This window comes from Petromyzon marinus, unplaced genomic scaffold (assembly GCF_048934315.1).
Source record: "Petromyzon marinus isolate PM22_M1 ecotype Great Lakes invasive population unplaced genomic scaffold, UKy_Petmar_22M1.pri1.0 PM_G_Scaffold_17, whole genome shotgun sequence".
In the NCBI taxonomy this organism is placed as follows: Eukaryota; Metazoa; Chordata; class Hyperoartia; order Petromyzontiformes; family Petromyzontidae; genus Petromyzon; species Petromyzon marinus.
Window position 1 is genome coordinate 1,070,341 of NW_027422728.1, and position 14,958 is coordinate 1,085,298.

General features: G+C 47.1%; 1 protein-coding gene across 1 annotated transcript; it reads right to left on the minus strand.

Annotated features, from left to right (window-relative positions):
- Positions 1-1,939: 1,939 nt before the first annotated feature.
- On the minus strand, positions 1,940-13,249 carry LOC142911171 (uncharacterized). Its single transcript, XM_076060277.1, has 4 exons — positions 13,240-13,249; positions 11,967-12,955; positions 7,203-7,410; positions 1,940-2,594 (listed from the first exon to the last, which is right to left on the minus strand). Exons 1-2 carry the CDS (start codon positions 13,247-13,249, stop codon positions 12,051-12,053), a joined length of 915 nt encoding a protein of 304 aa, XP_075916392.1. The 3' UTR covers positions 1,940-2,594; positions 7,203-7,410; positions 11,967-12,050.
- Between the last annotated feature and the right edge of the window lie 1,709 nt (positions 13,250-14,958).

The following is a 14,958-nucleotide window of genomic DNA, read 5'->3' on the forward strand; positions in this document are numbered from 1 at the left end:
AGGCGGGAATGATGTCAGGGCCGGTTCTGGACTCGGGAGGCCACGAGGGTGGTGTGAGGTCGTGGCCCTCTCTGTGACCCCGGCTGGACACGTGACTGGACCCCAGTGGGGGCCGGGGGCCTAGGGGGCACCTTGGGGGGCATGTGGACAGCAGGGGGGGGGGGGGGGGGGGGCTTCGAGAGGGTTCTCGAAGGGAGGCGTGGCCGGGGCGGAGCCCGGGCACGCCGAGGCCCATATAAGCAGCCTCCTCACGAGCTTCGAGGCTGCCCGTATCAAGAATGAAGATGCATCGTGAAGACGCCAAGAAGAGATCCGTGTGTAGGTCCCAGCCGGAGGACTCTAGGATAGCGGTAGACGTGTTGTAAGTCCCGCCAAGACAGGAGGCTGTACCTCCCTAGGGTATCTGAGAAGTGTGTGTTAGCTAGAGTAAGTCGGTGGTCACCACCCTATGCGTAATGTAAGAGCTTGTGTTCATTAATAAATAAGTGTTGCCTCCCAAGAAGTTGTGTGTGCACCTAATTCGAATCCACTACAGATGCGCACCTCACACACCAACCCCGCGCCGACACCCTGCAGCCCCGCGCTCGCTCTCTCACGCACCCCGCCCCCCGAACGCAGTCGCTCCACTCAAAAATCACAGATACCACGCCGAAGTTCGCCCACACGCGCACACAGAAATCGCACCGCACCGATCTTCTGAACTGAAGTTTATTAATGACGCGTCTAAAGAAAACCCTGTGCGGCCCTGTAGTAAATATTCCACGAGCAGCGTGTAGCCTATCCCTATTCAATCCCTGGGTGTACCCCCCACACTCTACTTCTCAACTCGCAGATGCACTCACGGTGTCGCACGGAAGCTGCGGGAGTCGGAGGGACGATGATCCAAGAGGTCTCCGCCTGGGGTAGAGTCGTAGCGGCGCTCGCCAGCGTCCCTCGGACGCCGCGAGCGGCCGGGAGTCAGACTGGGGTGGCTGGACGGCTGGAGGAGAACCACCTGAACGTTTTTTCACCTCCCTCCCTTTGACGCCCTGGGAATCCGAAGATCCAGGGTCACGTGGTGTTATCCTGCGCAGACCAATCGAGCGCCTACATTTCGATTTTAAACCGATGTTCCCGCCCTTACCTGGAGCGTGAATTTCCGTTGCGCCTTGACCCATTGTCTACGCACCCCTCCTCCCCACCCCCTCCTCCCCACCCGGTCCTCCCTACCCGGTCCTCCCCACCCCGCGGCGTGGCTAGGAACTTCCCTCCCACCTCCACGTCTGCGCTGCCAGCGGAGTGTTCTGCCCTCGAGGCCCCATCTCCCGTGTTGCGTGCGCTTCATTGCGGCCAGTCTGTAAAGCACTATGCGCCCCTGCGACTTTTTAAAGCTGATTTTAGGGGGGGCCGCCGTGTAATCCGGCCTGGGGGGGGGGTCAGCCAATCTCCTGGCAATGGGAAACCGGGGGACATCCCTGCTAGGGGCCCTTCGGATGAAAGCCCGTGGGCCAGGCCTCCCCCTTCGAGACCCTACGTGAGTGTGTGTGTGTGTTTAGTGGGAGTGTGCGTACGTTCGTGTGGAGGGGTGCGAGGGGATGGTGGCGCCGGCGGAGTTGCTCCGTTGCTGTGGCACCACGGTATCTATGGAATCGATAGTCATATCTATTGACTATAGTATTATCAGCTGACTATAGCAGTGTCTGCTTACTCTATAACAGTATTTAATTACTCTAAAGTAGCATCTACTCTGCAGCAGTATCTACCGACTCAACAGTAGTATATACCGACTCTATTGCAGTTAACTTCTTACTCAGAGTACCGTGGTGAGGCCTAGTCTCGTGCAGAGCCCCCGGCCTCGCCTAGATTGCCCAGCCGGCCGAGGTGGCACCTTGGCAGGCTGGGGCTGGGCTGCCACACCACGCTGCATAACATACCAAGCACAGATTCAATTTTCAAAATCGGCCCTCAAGCTGGAACAGATGCCTCAATTTATTGAAATGCACTTTACTTTTTTCAAATACAGCAACCCCCCCCCTCCCACCATCCCCGATCCTGTTAAAGCCATGCATTGTACTACATTACGGACAAAGTTTACAGGAATCTAAAGCAATGCAGTAAAAATTCAACGAAGCAATGTTGTAAAGCTAACAGTTGGCCAACTTAATTATTTGCCGGCCATTTCACCACAGCGAATGCACCGATATAAATTCCGCAACATTTAATGCTGCCTTGTGAAATACAAACAAAACTCAATTAAATTGTCATGTCCATGCTCATTACAGCTTAAGACCGGTCGCACAAAATAACCAATTTTAGGAGACAATTAAAGCTTTAAAGTTAAGTCCGACTTTACAGAAATGTTTTACCACACCCATTAGACTAAAGTTTAAAACTATACTTACAATTATAAATGTGTAAAGTGTTCAACTAAACGAGGTGTGTATCTTATTTACACACCATAGACATTAAAAGAATCGCATATCAATTAACACAACCCACATACAGTCCTTGCACTACCCCTCTACGTAACGTTTCTTCAGACCCAACAAATTTTAACTTTTTAAATCAAGCAAACCCCCAATATATGTACACTCTGGGAGGAAGTTCTCTGCAACCTGCAACAACAAAAGCAAGCATTGCCGACATCAAGAAGCAAAACCAACAGATCATCGTCGACCCCACAAAGGGCTCCATTCTCATTTGGAGAATTTGGTTTGCGTGGTCCCGATTTAGGCCAAGATTTGGTGACAAGTTGCCTCTCCAAACCATCCAATTCCCTTCGTCAATCTCTAAAATTGGGCACGAGAGCGTTGCCAACCAACTCCATTTGAAAGAAACTACTCTACATTTGTATTTTATCAGGTAAGGCCCACGGAGCTATGCAGCGCTCTTTCCGGAGAGACATGGCCACTGTTCTGCCCCACGGCAGATATGGGGCTGTGTTTACACAGGAACTTCCTGATATGATGGTGTCGAGTTTGGTCACGTGACCTGGAAGTGACGCATTAAGGGTCTCGAAGCGACGAGGCAAGGCAGGGGTGTCAGTCATTACAAAGAGTACAAAATGGAGGCACAATTAGCATCTCAGCGAAGACGGAAGCATCTGCTCATTGTGGGACTTTAAGAATCATTGTCTGCAAGTTCGTTTATCTCCATATATATAAAAGGCAAAGTTGTGAATGTGTGCCTGTTCAAAATGTTTAGCGTACTTCCCGACTTGCAACCAACTGGAAATTGGCCATGTGGGTACTTACCAGACTGTACACCACGCAAAAATGATAAAAAATACACTTTTTTTTAGGGGGGGGGGCGGGGAGCTCAATAATGTATAGATTTTTTGCACGGCAAGTGAGCTGTGGCGTCAAATCTGTCACGTGACCATCGCATGTGGAAGCGTAACGCATTGCAGTGTAGTGGTTAGCGTTGTTTGTGTGTGTATGTGTCTGTGTGTGTGTCTGTGTGTGTGTGTATCTGTGTATATCTGTGTGTGTGTGTGTAAGCGTAACGCATTGCAGTGTAGTGGTTAGCGCTACGCTGCGCTACGAACCCGGCGACCCGAGTTCGATTCCCGCTCACGGCCACCAAACGAGTAACTGCTTGGGTGTCAACATCGCCACTGGGGAGATAAAGGCGGCAGGGCGTGCTGCTGGCCACCAAACCCCTTCGTGTTCTTATAATTACTGGGACTCCTGTTATGTTAGGATTGCCGTTATAATGCTGTAAATGCCTTTATAATGCTGTTAAATTGTTACGATAAATATGGAGGCCTGGTTAACAACGAAGCCTGCCACTTGCATTATTGTGAATAGTTGTTTGTAATTAGATAAGTCGAACCAGACTTGTGCCCATGTAACTTTAATGCATTCTTGAGAGCAAGGATGAAGATGTATCTCGTCTACAGTTCAGTGTTATGTGCAGCAGCGCTGTACATTTGGGCTGCAGTATGGTGATTACACAAAGTGACCTTATTGAACATAGTAGCTTATTCTCTTGTTGTAGAGCTATTCAGTGCTAATGTAGGTGCCTGGTCCATCCAGGACCTATGATTGAGATTCATGTTGTCCAAGACAATGTTATGATGTTGCAGTGTTAATTAATTATATTGATATTGCAAGTATTAACAGATGCTCTATTTTGTGCTGTGTTTTCCCATGAGTTTTATGTCGTTCTATTCGTTAAATACGTTGGAGTCGGATGGTCACCCTGGCTCTGAAGGTTTACTACTCGGACAGTGATGCAACGCAGCGTAGTGAGGCCGAGACAGCCACCACAAATGGATAGCTCAACGAAGTGGCTTATCGTGTAGACATTTATAGCAGCAAAATACTCTAAAACGCATGCTTTTAAAAACGTGGGAGGGAAAAAAAAACAGAGGACCCGGAGAAAAATCCACATGACCACGGGGAGAACTTGCAAACTCCAAATATGCAGCAGGCGTCGGGGTTGGGATGGAACCCCAGACCTCCTGCTGCATACCAGGCAAAGTGAGTTAACATCTCCTAGCCACCGTGGCATCCAAATAGAATCGTCAAGAGGACATTCTGACACTTGAAGAAAACCTGTACCAATCTTGGCCATAACCATTCTTGTACCTCTTGATCTTCCAAACACGTGTAGAGGTGTTACGGGAGGGTGACACGCGGTTGTATAACGGTGGCCACAAACACGTCCGCTACGGTCACCACCCTGGGGGGCTGTGGGGGATGCTGTGATCACTCCCAGCCCCGCCCCTCAGTGAGAGACAGTATAAAAGGTGGGACCCGGGGAGCTGAGAGGCAGTTCAACTCAAGCAAGATGAAGAGCCAGTGAAGAACGAAGATTGACTAGCCAGACCCTGGAACTCCTTTGATTCGCTGACCTTCTGAGGGCCGGGCAAAGCAAGCCAGGGTGCGACACCGGAGCCGCGAGGGCCGATGTCCCTCTGAGGGCCGGACTCGTGTGGCTGGTGATCGGGACCTGCGCCGAAGCTGGGCCAGGTCAGATAGCCTCCCGGGAGAGGAACAGGATAGAGGGAACCAGGGAGCTAGCGTGGGCTAAAGCTCGGGGAACGTTTCCCTCTATAAAGTACGGGTGAAGAGGCCGTTACCTCTTCAAGTATAAGACTCGCAACTGTAACAGAAGTGTCTGTAATAAATACGTGTTGCCTCAAGTAAACAGTCTCCGACGTCAATAAGGCCACTATACATGTAGCCCTCCAGCAGGTCAGATCGTACAAAAGCATTAAATTTGGCATGCGATTGATCGATAAAAAAAATCTAGTCATGTTTAAGATTTTATATAAATGATGATTGAGAAGTTTTTCACGATATAATACGCAAATTATATTATGTGAGCAAATGCGGTAGTGTACCCATACTCTTTGGTTCTATTCGGTAAAGTCACTCCAGCGCTGTCCTCGAGACAGCCTGATCCCTTCACCGAGAAGATGGTTTCAAATTAAGCAACCATTGGAAAGATGTTCTAAATCGAACTAAACATTAAACTAATTTTCAATGGTACAGTATATTTTTCAAGTAGTGGTACCCCAAACTTTCGCAGCTCTTAAAAATTCCCCATTCACACCATCAATAGGTAAACTCCCCCCCCCCCCCCCCGCCAAACGGCATGTTCACCCGCACGTACACCACCTCTATGCTAAGTCGGCCAATCAAATGCTAATTTTTATGCTAATTCCTTTGTCAAGGCACCTTGTTTCCTCGCACACAGCTTAAAGGTCGCGGTCTGAGCGTGGCTGTGTTTCACTCCAGCGCTGTCCTCGAGACAGCCTGATCCCTTCACCCGATGAAGGCCGCTTGTGTTGTGGCCGAAACGTCGTGATTTTTGTTGTTTTATTTTTTACCTACGTGACTTTACCGAATAGAACCAAAGAGTATGGATCCTTGCAGTCACGAAAGCTTTAAATCTAGAAGTGTACCCATGGCTACAACCACGAGAAGGCGAGTAGAGTCAAGGACGTAATGAATGGGAAGAGGAATAGAAAGGGGTAGAGCAGACAAATGGAAAAATGGGATCAGGGACAATACCTTAAAAGGGTCTCTCTATCATCCTCCACGGAGCAGGGTATTTTCACAGGGGGGGGGTTTGGGGGCAGAGGGTAAGGGATTCAGCAGGGATGGCCACACAAGTCACGTGACTTCCTCAGGGAGGCATTACAAAATCGGGCATCAGGTGTTTGGTAAAAGATGCAGGTGGAGATCCGATCAGAAATCCTCTCTTCTCTCAATACCCAGCCAGTGAACAGGGTGGCCACAACCTCAGCACCACGATAGCACCTCGTTGAGATCAATATAGCAAGTTGCCTCTGGCAACCTCGTTTCTCACAAAACCACAGATTTTAAAAAAGAAAGTCTTCGTTCATCATCGCCATGGAGAAATGCATCGTGCAGGACCTTGAAGCCGCAGTTACATTTTGTTGGTGCAAATCTTAATTGGGTTAAGTTGTGGAAGAGGGGTAATTTTAAAACGTTTTTATTTTTTATCAGGCAAGACACCGAGCTATATTTGCACTTTTTCAGAAGCCACTTTACCACAAATGATCATTGAATAAAGCGGCTTTCTTGATAAACGCCGTTATTGCAAACAACAAAACCCATTTAGCACCACATTTGTATTATCTCGTGGTAGAAGAGTGGCTCTCGCACAACTACGAACCCAACGACGCAAAAAATAACTCGATTCTCAGCCACATCACGAGCGAATTATATCCAAATCGGTGGCTGGCTCCCCACCTTCCCATTCACCACAACCGCACAAGTGAAGCGTGGCAGGTGAAATAACCACCCCACCCCGCATGACAAGACAGCGCGGCCTTCGCCGAGCAGTTCATTGACAGGGCACCAAATAATAACGCTTTAAATGACGGGTTATTTTGAAAAGGCGACAATTTAAAATACAATCACTGGGTATCACCATCAAGCGCAAAGTAAAAACAAAAATGCTCGTCCGCATGCACTACGCATTATCATCATCATCGAGCTGTTATACACAGAGCCTTTTATTTTCCTGCATGCGCTTACGGAAATAATTCCATGAAGATAGCTGCAACTCAACTGCGTTCAATTAAGATCGCATTGAAATCACGCAGTTGCCTCTAAACGAGCAAAAGGCGAAAACGACCCGAGGCAAGGCCACTGGGCAACGGAAACCACGTGGCATTAAGAGGGCAAAGGTGCAGCCCTGCAGTGCCGATGTTTACCGCACACCGCACCCCCCCCCTCCCGTACCCGCAGCTCCTCCGTACGCAGGCTGCACGAAGGGACGGTGCCCGACCGCTGTGGCCCAGGCGTCGTGCCGCGCGTGGCCCGGGTGGCCGCCCGTGGCACCGCGGGGGGGTCCGGTCAACGTGCCCGGCGCGGAGTGGCAGCTCGCCGCCGCTCCGATACCGCACGTGTGGCAGCGAGCAGCGCCCCCCCCCGGGGTGCCCGGCGAGGACTGGACGGGGGGTGAGGGTGGGTTAGGCAGCGATTAGAACAAATCACGACGGACGACGTACGCATGTCAAACTTCTTATGCACCTTCTTGGTTCTTTCGGTAAAGTCACCACCACGTAGAAGGGAAACAATAAAATAATAAAAATATAAAACTTTAAAATTCTCACGACGTTTCGACTGCAAGACAAGCAATCATCATCAGGTGTAAAAACCACAGCAAGACATTTTTTTTTTAAAAGTGGCAGGTTTTTTTTTACATTAGCACCACGGAGAGCGATTTGGCAGTTATTCAGATGGACAAGTCCATCTATGTTCAGAAAAGAGGAGGGGGGAGACGAAAATGATGGATGCGGTCTGAAAGCCACCGTAAGCGTGAACAATCAATTAAGACCCGGAATGGTTTATCAAATCCTTCCAATGATTGCTAAGCCAGAATTCCTTCCTCTCGGTTGAAATTGTCTCTGTGTTTGTATATGTGGATAGCCTCATGAACGAATCTCTCATGGTAGCCAGATGGCTTACAGAGAACCTCTGTAAGCCATCAGGCTACCATGAGAGATTCTCCCGTTTCGGTCTTAGGAGGAGGGATAATTGCGATGTCATCACCCGAGAGCCAATCAGGTGCCAAGGGTTGCGCAATTCAGCCACTGGCACGCTGGCACCCGGGCTCGGATCTTGGTAGCCTCTTCCATCTCCTCCTCCTCAACCTGTAAAAACCCTCCACAGCTACCACTGTTAGCTAACTATTGTAACTCTCAAATGCAACTTTCATCAAGCCCCCCGAGTGTGAAGTGCAGTCTCCAACCTCGTATTCTCCACCATCTCTGGCTTCCTCGATTCCAGTGCCGTGAAGGGAAAATTTGCCCGAAATGCGGCCGATCAGCGTTGACTTTTTTTTCCACATTTTGTCAACATGTTGCCAAAGATGTCCCTTAAAGGCTTAACGGACGTTCGGGGCAAGTGCAGTGCGAGCAACTACGAGGCCGGCAAAGCACACGGAGGAGGTGGGGAAGCCAGACCCACGCCCGACCGCCTTCTCCCCAGTGGCGATGTTTATACATCGCACCAGGTGCTCATTGGATAGACCTCAGGAAAAGCCCGGGACCGTTTCAGATAATCGTCACCTGGCGTTGGCCGTAAGTGGGAATCAAACCCCGGTGGGTCGTAGGCGGGTTTGTGGTGCAGCGCATCAACCACTGTGCCACCGCTCCCCTAAACCATGGCACTGCTGCAGTGGCAAGATGTTAACTACCTCGCCTGGAGTACAATAGGTCGTGGGGTTTGATCCTGTAGCCAGGAATCAAATCTAGCTCGCGGGGTTCCGAGCTGCACACATTTCTCAACTCTGCAAGCCATGCAAGCCAAAAATTGAGATTCATTTATTTCCTGTAACAAGCTATATTAAATATTCTTGTTTCTTTCGGTAAAGTCACGTAAAAGGGAAATAATAAAAATAAAACATAATAAAATAAAAATGAAATTTATTTTATTTTTATTTAAATAAAATTAAAATGAAATTTATTTTATATGTATTTTATTTTATTATGTCTTAGCTGTATTAAAACCAATAGCCCATCATCCATAAGCCATATGCCTGCAGGTATTGAATGTTTATGGGTATCAACATCACAAATCCCTATCATCACTGTCGCAAAGAAGAAGTTCTCCATTGTGCCAATTTAATCCCGACAGGTGCCGTTGGCCCAAATCTGTGAATCCGTTTAGAGTATTTGGCAGCTAAACGTTCCCACGCGCTAAGCCACTTCGTTGCGTTACCTACCATTTGTGGGCAGGTCGCTTCTGAAAGAGCGATATAGTAAGTGGGCCTTACCCGCAACCTAAACAATTCTTTAAAATAGTTTCTAGCTGGTTCAGCTACCTTCATTCTCCCCAGTGCTGATTTAATCATCTTTTTCACTTACACACCGCACCAGGTAACTTCACTTGAAGGCAGTCTACCTACGCGAAGCCCAGAATGTGTTGGGATACAAAGCCACCACCGACGACGTTGTCTGTAGCCAGGAATCAAATCTAGCTCGCGGGGTTTCGAGCTGCACACATTTCTCAACTCTGCAAGCCAAAAATTGAGATTCATTTATTTCCTGCAACAAGCTGTATTAAATATTCTGGTTTCTTTCGGTAAAGTCACATAGAAGGGAAATAATAAAATAAAAAAAATAAAACATAAACTCAAAATGAAATTTATTTTATTTTTATTTAAATAAAATATAAATGAAATTTATTTTATATGTATTTTATTTTATTACGTCTTAGCTGTATTAAAACCAATAGCCTGTCATCCATTAGCCATATGCCTGCAGGTATTGAATGTTTATGGGTATCAACATCACAAATCGCTATCATCACCGTCGCAAAGAAGAAGTTCTCCATTGTGCCAATTTAATCCCGACAGGTGCCGTTGGCCCAAATCTGTGAATGAAGGCAAAAATGAATCTGGAACATTTCCAAATTAACTGTTTTGGGGCCGTCCAGAAATGACGTCACGCACCTGGGGGGGGGGGGGGGTCAGACATTTGTGACGATGTGTGACGACTGGGGGGGGGGGGGAGTTTGATAAATGTGACGTCACATCAAAATGCGCAACTTTAAATATAGACAACACGTTCCACTTAATTAGACTTTTTAATGTTTTCTCCTACAAGATCAGAGTGCAGCGGCACATTAAATACGCACTACAATGACAACAATAGTTTAAAGCGATTTGAAGCGTGTTTTTTTTTTTGCGGGGGGGGGGGGGTGAGGGGGGAGGGGGCAGAGCTTTGTGACGTCATATTTGAGGGCGGGGGGGGTCAAAAAAATCGTTCAGAATCACGTGACGTCATTTATGGACGGCCCCTTATGTGGCACCGCCGGGCTCTTTGGCCGGGTCACGCGCCGTCTATGACCAGCCACGTCTCATTGCCCTGTGACTACCGACCCGGCTTCAACACTTGATTTTTGCACACAGCGTTTTAATAAGTTTTTTTTTTGTGTGGAATATTTGCTGGTTTATTCCAGAATGTTTCTGTTACGCGTTGTCGCTTTAAGATGTTCTGTGTTCAAATGTTGTTTGTTGCGGTTGCACCCGACTTAAGAGCCGCATGGCTCACAGGGGTATACCTAATAAATGAAACTTGAAACTTGAACACGCGCACGCACCGAAACCACGAACTTTTTCAGGTCAACGGGGTTAATCGCGCGTTCGTGTTGGCATAGCTGTCAACCCCTTATCAGTGCCCCTAGATTGTTACAGATCGATTCAAACCTTTATTGGTCACCCCCTGCCCTTATAAACATCAACGTTTAGCCAACGAGGTCCCGTTGCCAAGGGAGAAACGCAAACAGATGGACGAAACAATGTGTGCCCGTATTGAAACGGCTGTGCACCCAATAACCTTCGTTGAAAAATACTTGAAACCACTGCGACCCAGAACCAGCAAGAACAACAACCTCAGAACATTCGTGATTAAGCGGGTGACGAGTTGAAGAACTTTGCCCCAGTACAGCTAGAGGCGCCGGCCATAAATGACGTCGCGCGATTTTGGACGATTTTTGCCACCCCCCCCCAAAAAAAAAATATAAAACATGCTTCAAATCTCTTTAAACTATTATCATTGTAGCGCGTATTTAATGTGGCGCTGCACTCTGATGTTGTAGGTGAAAACATTTATTAAAAAGTCTATTTAATTAAGTAGAACGTTTTGATTTAAAGCTTTCGTGACTGCAGGGATCCATCTTATTGGTTCTTTCGGTAAAGTCACGTAGAATGGAAATAAAATAAAACATAATAAAATAACATTTTATTAAAAAATCAAATAAAGTAAATAATAAAACATAATAAAATTTTATTGAAAATTAAATGTTATTGCTTTATTTTTATTATTTTATTTCCATTCTACGTGACTTTACCGAAATAACCAAGATAAGTAGAACGTGTTGTCTATATTTAAAGTTGCGAATTTTGATGTGACGTCACATTTCTCAACTCCCCACCGCCCCTCGTCACACATCGTCACAAATGTCTGACCCCCACGTGACGTATCAATGGCTGTTATTTTAAACATTTCTGGGCAATTCCCACTGAGATTAAGGACTCTCTTACAAATCCAGGTTAATTGAAAACGCAAAAGTACATACAGCAATCCAATACAATCATGATTTCATTTATTTTTTTTCATTTATTTTATTGATTTTTTTCACCTACGTGACTTTACCGAAAAAAACCAAAGACTATCTTATTTGTCGTTTGAGCATCTTAACACCTCCTGTTTGATTGCCCTGAAAAGGGTCAAACCCCTCTTTAATACCCCCCCCACACATTGACCCCACGACACCCACACCAATCTGTCCAGAAGGCGACAACGTCGCCGACACGTTCACCTCCTCCTGGCAAACTTTCCCCAGTCCCAAGGCCTCCTCCTCCTCCTGCTGCTGCTGCTGCCCGAGCGAGTCGCCTGTTAGGACGACTCAAGCGGCTTCATTAAACCCCTAACCCGCAGCTTCGCGGTGTCCACAGTCATCCCGTGAACCACCCACCCCCACCCCCCAGTGCGTAACCTTTCGCCAAGACGACGGTGGAGTCGTCCGTGTTGATGTCACAGAGGATGCCCTCGTAGCGGATGCCCGCCATGGAGAGCAAGCTCATCCTGACGCCCATGCAGGCCGCCCAAGTGGCCATGGTCGCCGGCTCTGGCTACGGGCGACGAGAGGGGCTGGTGGGGCCGCCTTGGTGGGGCCGGGCAGGAGGAGGGGGGGGAGGGGGGAACTTGGCCCGGATCGTGAGACGACGACGATGATGATGATGGTGTTGGTGGTGGTGTTGATGATGGTGATGATGGTGGTGGTGTTGTTGATGGTGGTGTTGATGGTGGTGGTGTTGATGGTGGTGGTGTTGTTGATGGTGGTGGTGTTGATGATGTTGGTGGTGTTGATGATGATGGTCTTGTTGATGGTGGTGGTGTTGATGGTGGTGGTGTTGATGGTGGTGGTGTTGATGGTGGTGTTGATGATGGTGGTGTTGATGATGATGGTGGTGTTTATGATGATGGTGTTGTTGTTGATGGTGATGTTGATGGTGTTGATGATGATGATGATGGTGGTGTTGTTGATGATGGTGATGATGGTGTTAATGATGGTGGTGTTTATGATGGTGTTGTTGTTGATGGTGATGTTGATGATGATGGTGGTGTTGATGATGTTGATGATGATGGTGTTGATGATGATGGTGTTGATGATGATGGTGATGTTGATGATGATGGTGGTGTTGATGATGTTGATGATGTTGATGATGATGGTGTTGATGATGATGGTGATGTTGATGATGGTGTTGATGATGATGATGGTGGTGTTGTTGATGATGGTGATGATGGTGTTAATGATGGTGGTGTTTATGATGATGATGATGGTGTTGTTGTTGATGATGATGGTGGTGTTGATGATGTTGATGATGATGGTGTTGATGAGGATGGTGTTGATGATGATGGTGATGTTGATGATGATGGTGGTGTTGTTGATGATGATGATGGTGTTGATGATGATGGCAACAACTCACGGCGTATCCCCCACGTGTTCACGGACACGCCACTGGCACTGCAATGCACTCTGGGTAGCGCCACGTGGGCGGGATTGTGGGGGGAGGGGGATTTGTTTCTCTTCCGCTCAACGTCGTGGGTTTTTTGCTTTGTGTTTCATTTTAGTAATTTTTAATTTAATTTTTATTTTCTATCTACGTGACTTTACCGAAAGAACCAGGAATGTGAACTGCATGAAATATAAAGCGGGTCACGTGCATGCTTCTCGACCAATAGAAATACGCGGCGTTTTTTTAAACCGAGGGGCATTTCCCCACCCCGCCCACCCTGCCCCCCGTCCACCCCGCCCCTTACACCCCCACCCCGCCCCCTTACACCCCGCCCCCTTGCACCGCCCCGCCCTCTTCCACCCCGCCCCGCCTCCTTCCACCACGCCCCCTTCAAACCCCGCCCCTCCTCCACCCACGTCTCTCCGTGACGGTTTGAAGGCCCAGTTCAGTTTTCAGTTTATTTTAGCCCTGTGAGCGATTCGGCTCTTGAATCGGGTGCAACCACAACAAACAAAAAAAACAAAAACACGAACAAGAAAAACATCTTAAAGTGACTATGTGACTGTGCAAACAGAAAATCCATGAAAAAAACAGCAAAATATTCCTGAAAATTAGCCGTACACCAACGCTGTGTGCAAAAAATCCCAGTGGGATGCAAGTCAAACAACAACCACAACAACTTAGATTAAGGCCATCAGTTTAACTCCGTACTACAACAAAACAAACATGTCCAAACCTAAAAACGTTTTCCAAATCACCAAAAAATAAAGCCATAATTGCAGCGTAACAGTGATCACAGGGACTGTGACCGAATTTTTACAATTAACTACATAAATAACATGTAACACCAAATCCTAGAGCCATAGTTGGCTGCATGAGTTACTCCACAACAACAGATGCATCGGTCTGAGTATCAAATTACTCAATGTACCTTTAAGATCAGCACGCTAAATCAAAATACAGATAATACTTTGGAGCGTCATCCGGAGCGAAACATTTTATTTTATGTTACGCCAATGAATAGCAGTGGCAGCTAGGGGTGTACAACTCCTCGAGAGCAGTTTTGAGAGAAGATCTCATTGGTAGCGATTCAAGTTGCAGTTTATTGGCAATAGCATTCCAGACTCTGGGGGCATCAATAGCAAAGGCCCTTCCTACGGCAATAGGGAATGTGAAGCTGGTAAATGAGCGAAGACCTGAGGTCAAATTTGTTATTTGAAATAGAGTGGAGATCCAGCAGGTAGTCTGTGGATTTTTTTGTAAGTACATCGTGAATAAATAAGATCTGGTGCACAAGCCGTCGAACATTAAGAGACGTTAAGTTTGACCCAATGTAGAGATCACAGTGGTGAGTCCTATATGTGCAGTTCAATGTAAATTTTAAGGCCGAGTGATAGATGGAATCAAGCTTCTTCAGTACAGTACTTGGGGCTGATTTATACACGATGTCACAGTAGTCAAGTAGAGGCAGTATGGTAGCTTTTATCAATTCCAAACGGAACATTGGGGGGAAGCAGTGCTTGTGTCGATACAGAAAACCAATTTTTATTTGTGTCTTTTTACCAATATAATCAATGTGATCTTCAAAATTCAGTTTTGAATCCAGGATGACCCCAAGATACTTATAGATCTTGACTTGCTCTATTTTATAATTATTTAAGGAATGTAATTGGGGAAACATGACTTCCTGCTTTAGTCCTGGTGAGAAGCATAGCACCTTGGTTTTGTAGGTATTCAGGACTAGTTTAAGAGCAACTAGCTGATGTTGTAGTTTGTTGAAATCACCCTGTAGCTTAGCAATCACGTCATCCGGAGAGTGGCCAGCAGTAATCACTATTGTGTCATCTGCAAAAAGATTTACCCTGGAATGATCCAGGTCAGTGCCCAAGTCATTGACATAAAGAGAGAAGAAAAGGGGGCCGAGGATGGAACCCTGTGGAACCCCTTTTGTTATCTTAACACTGTTTG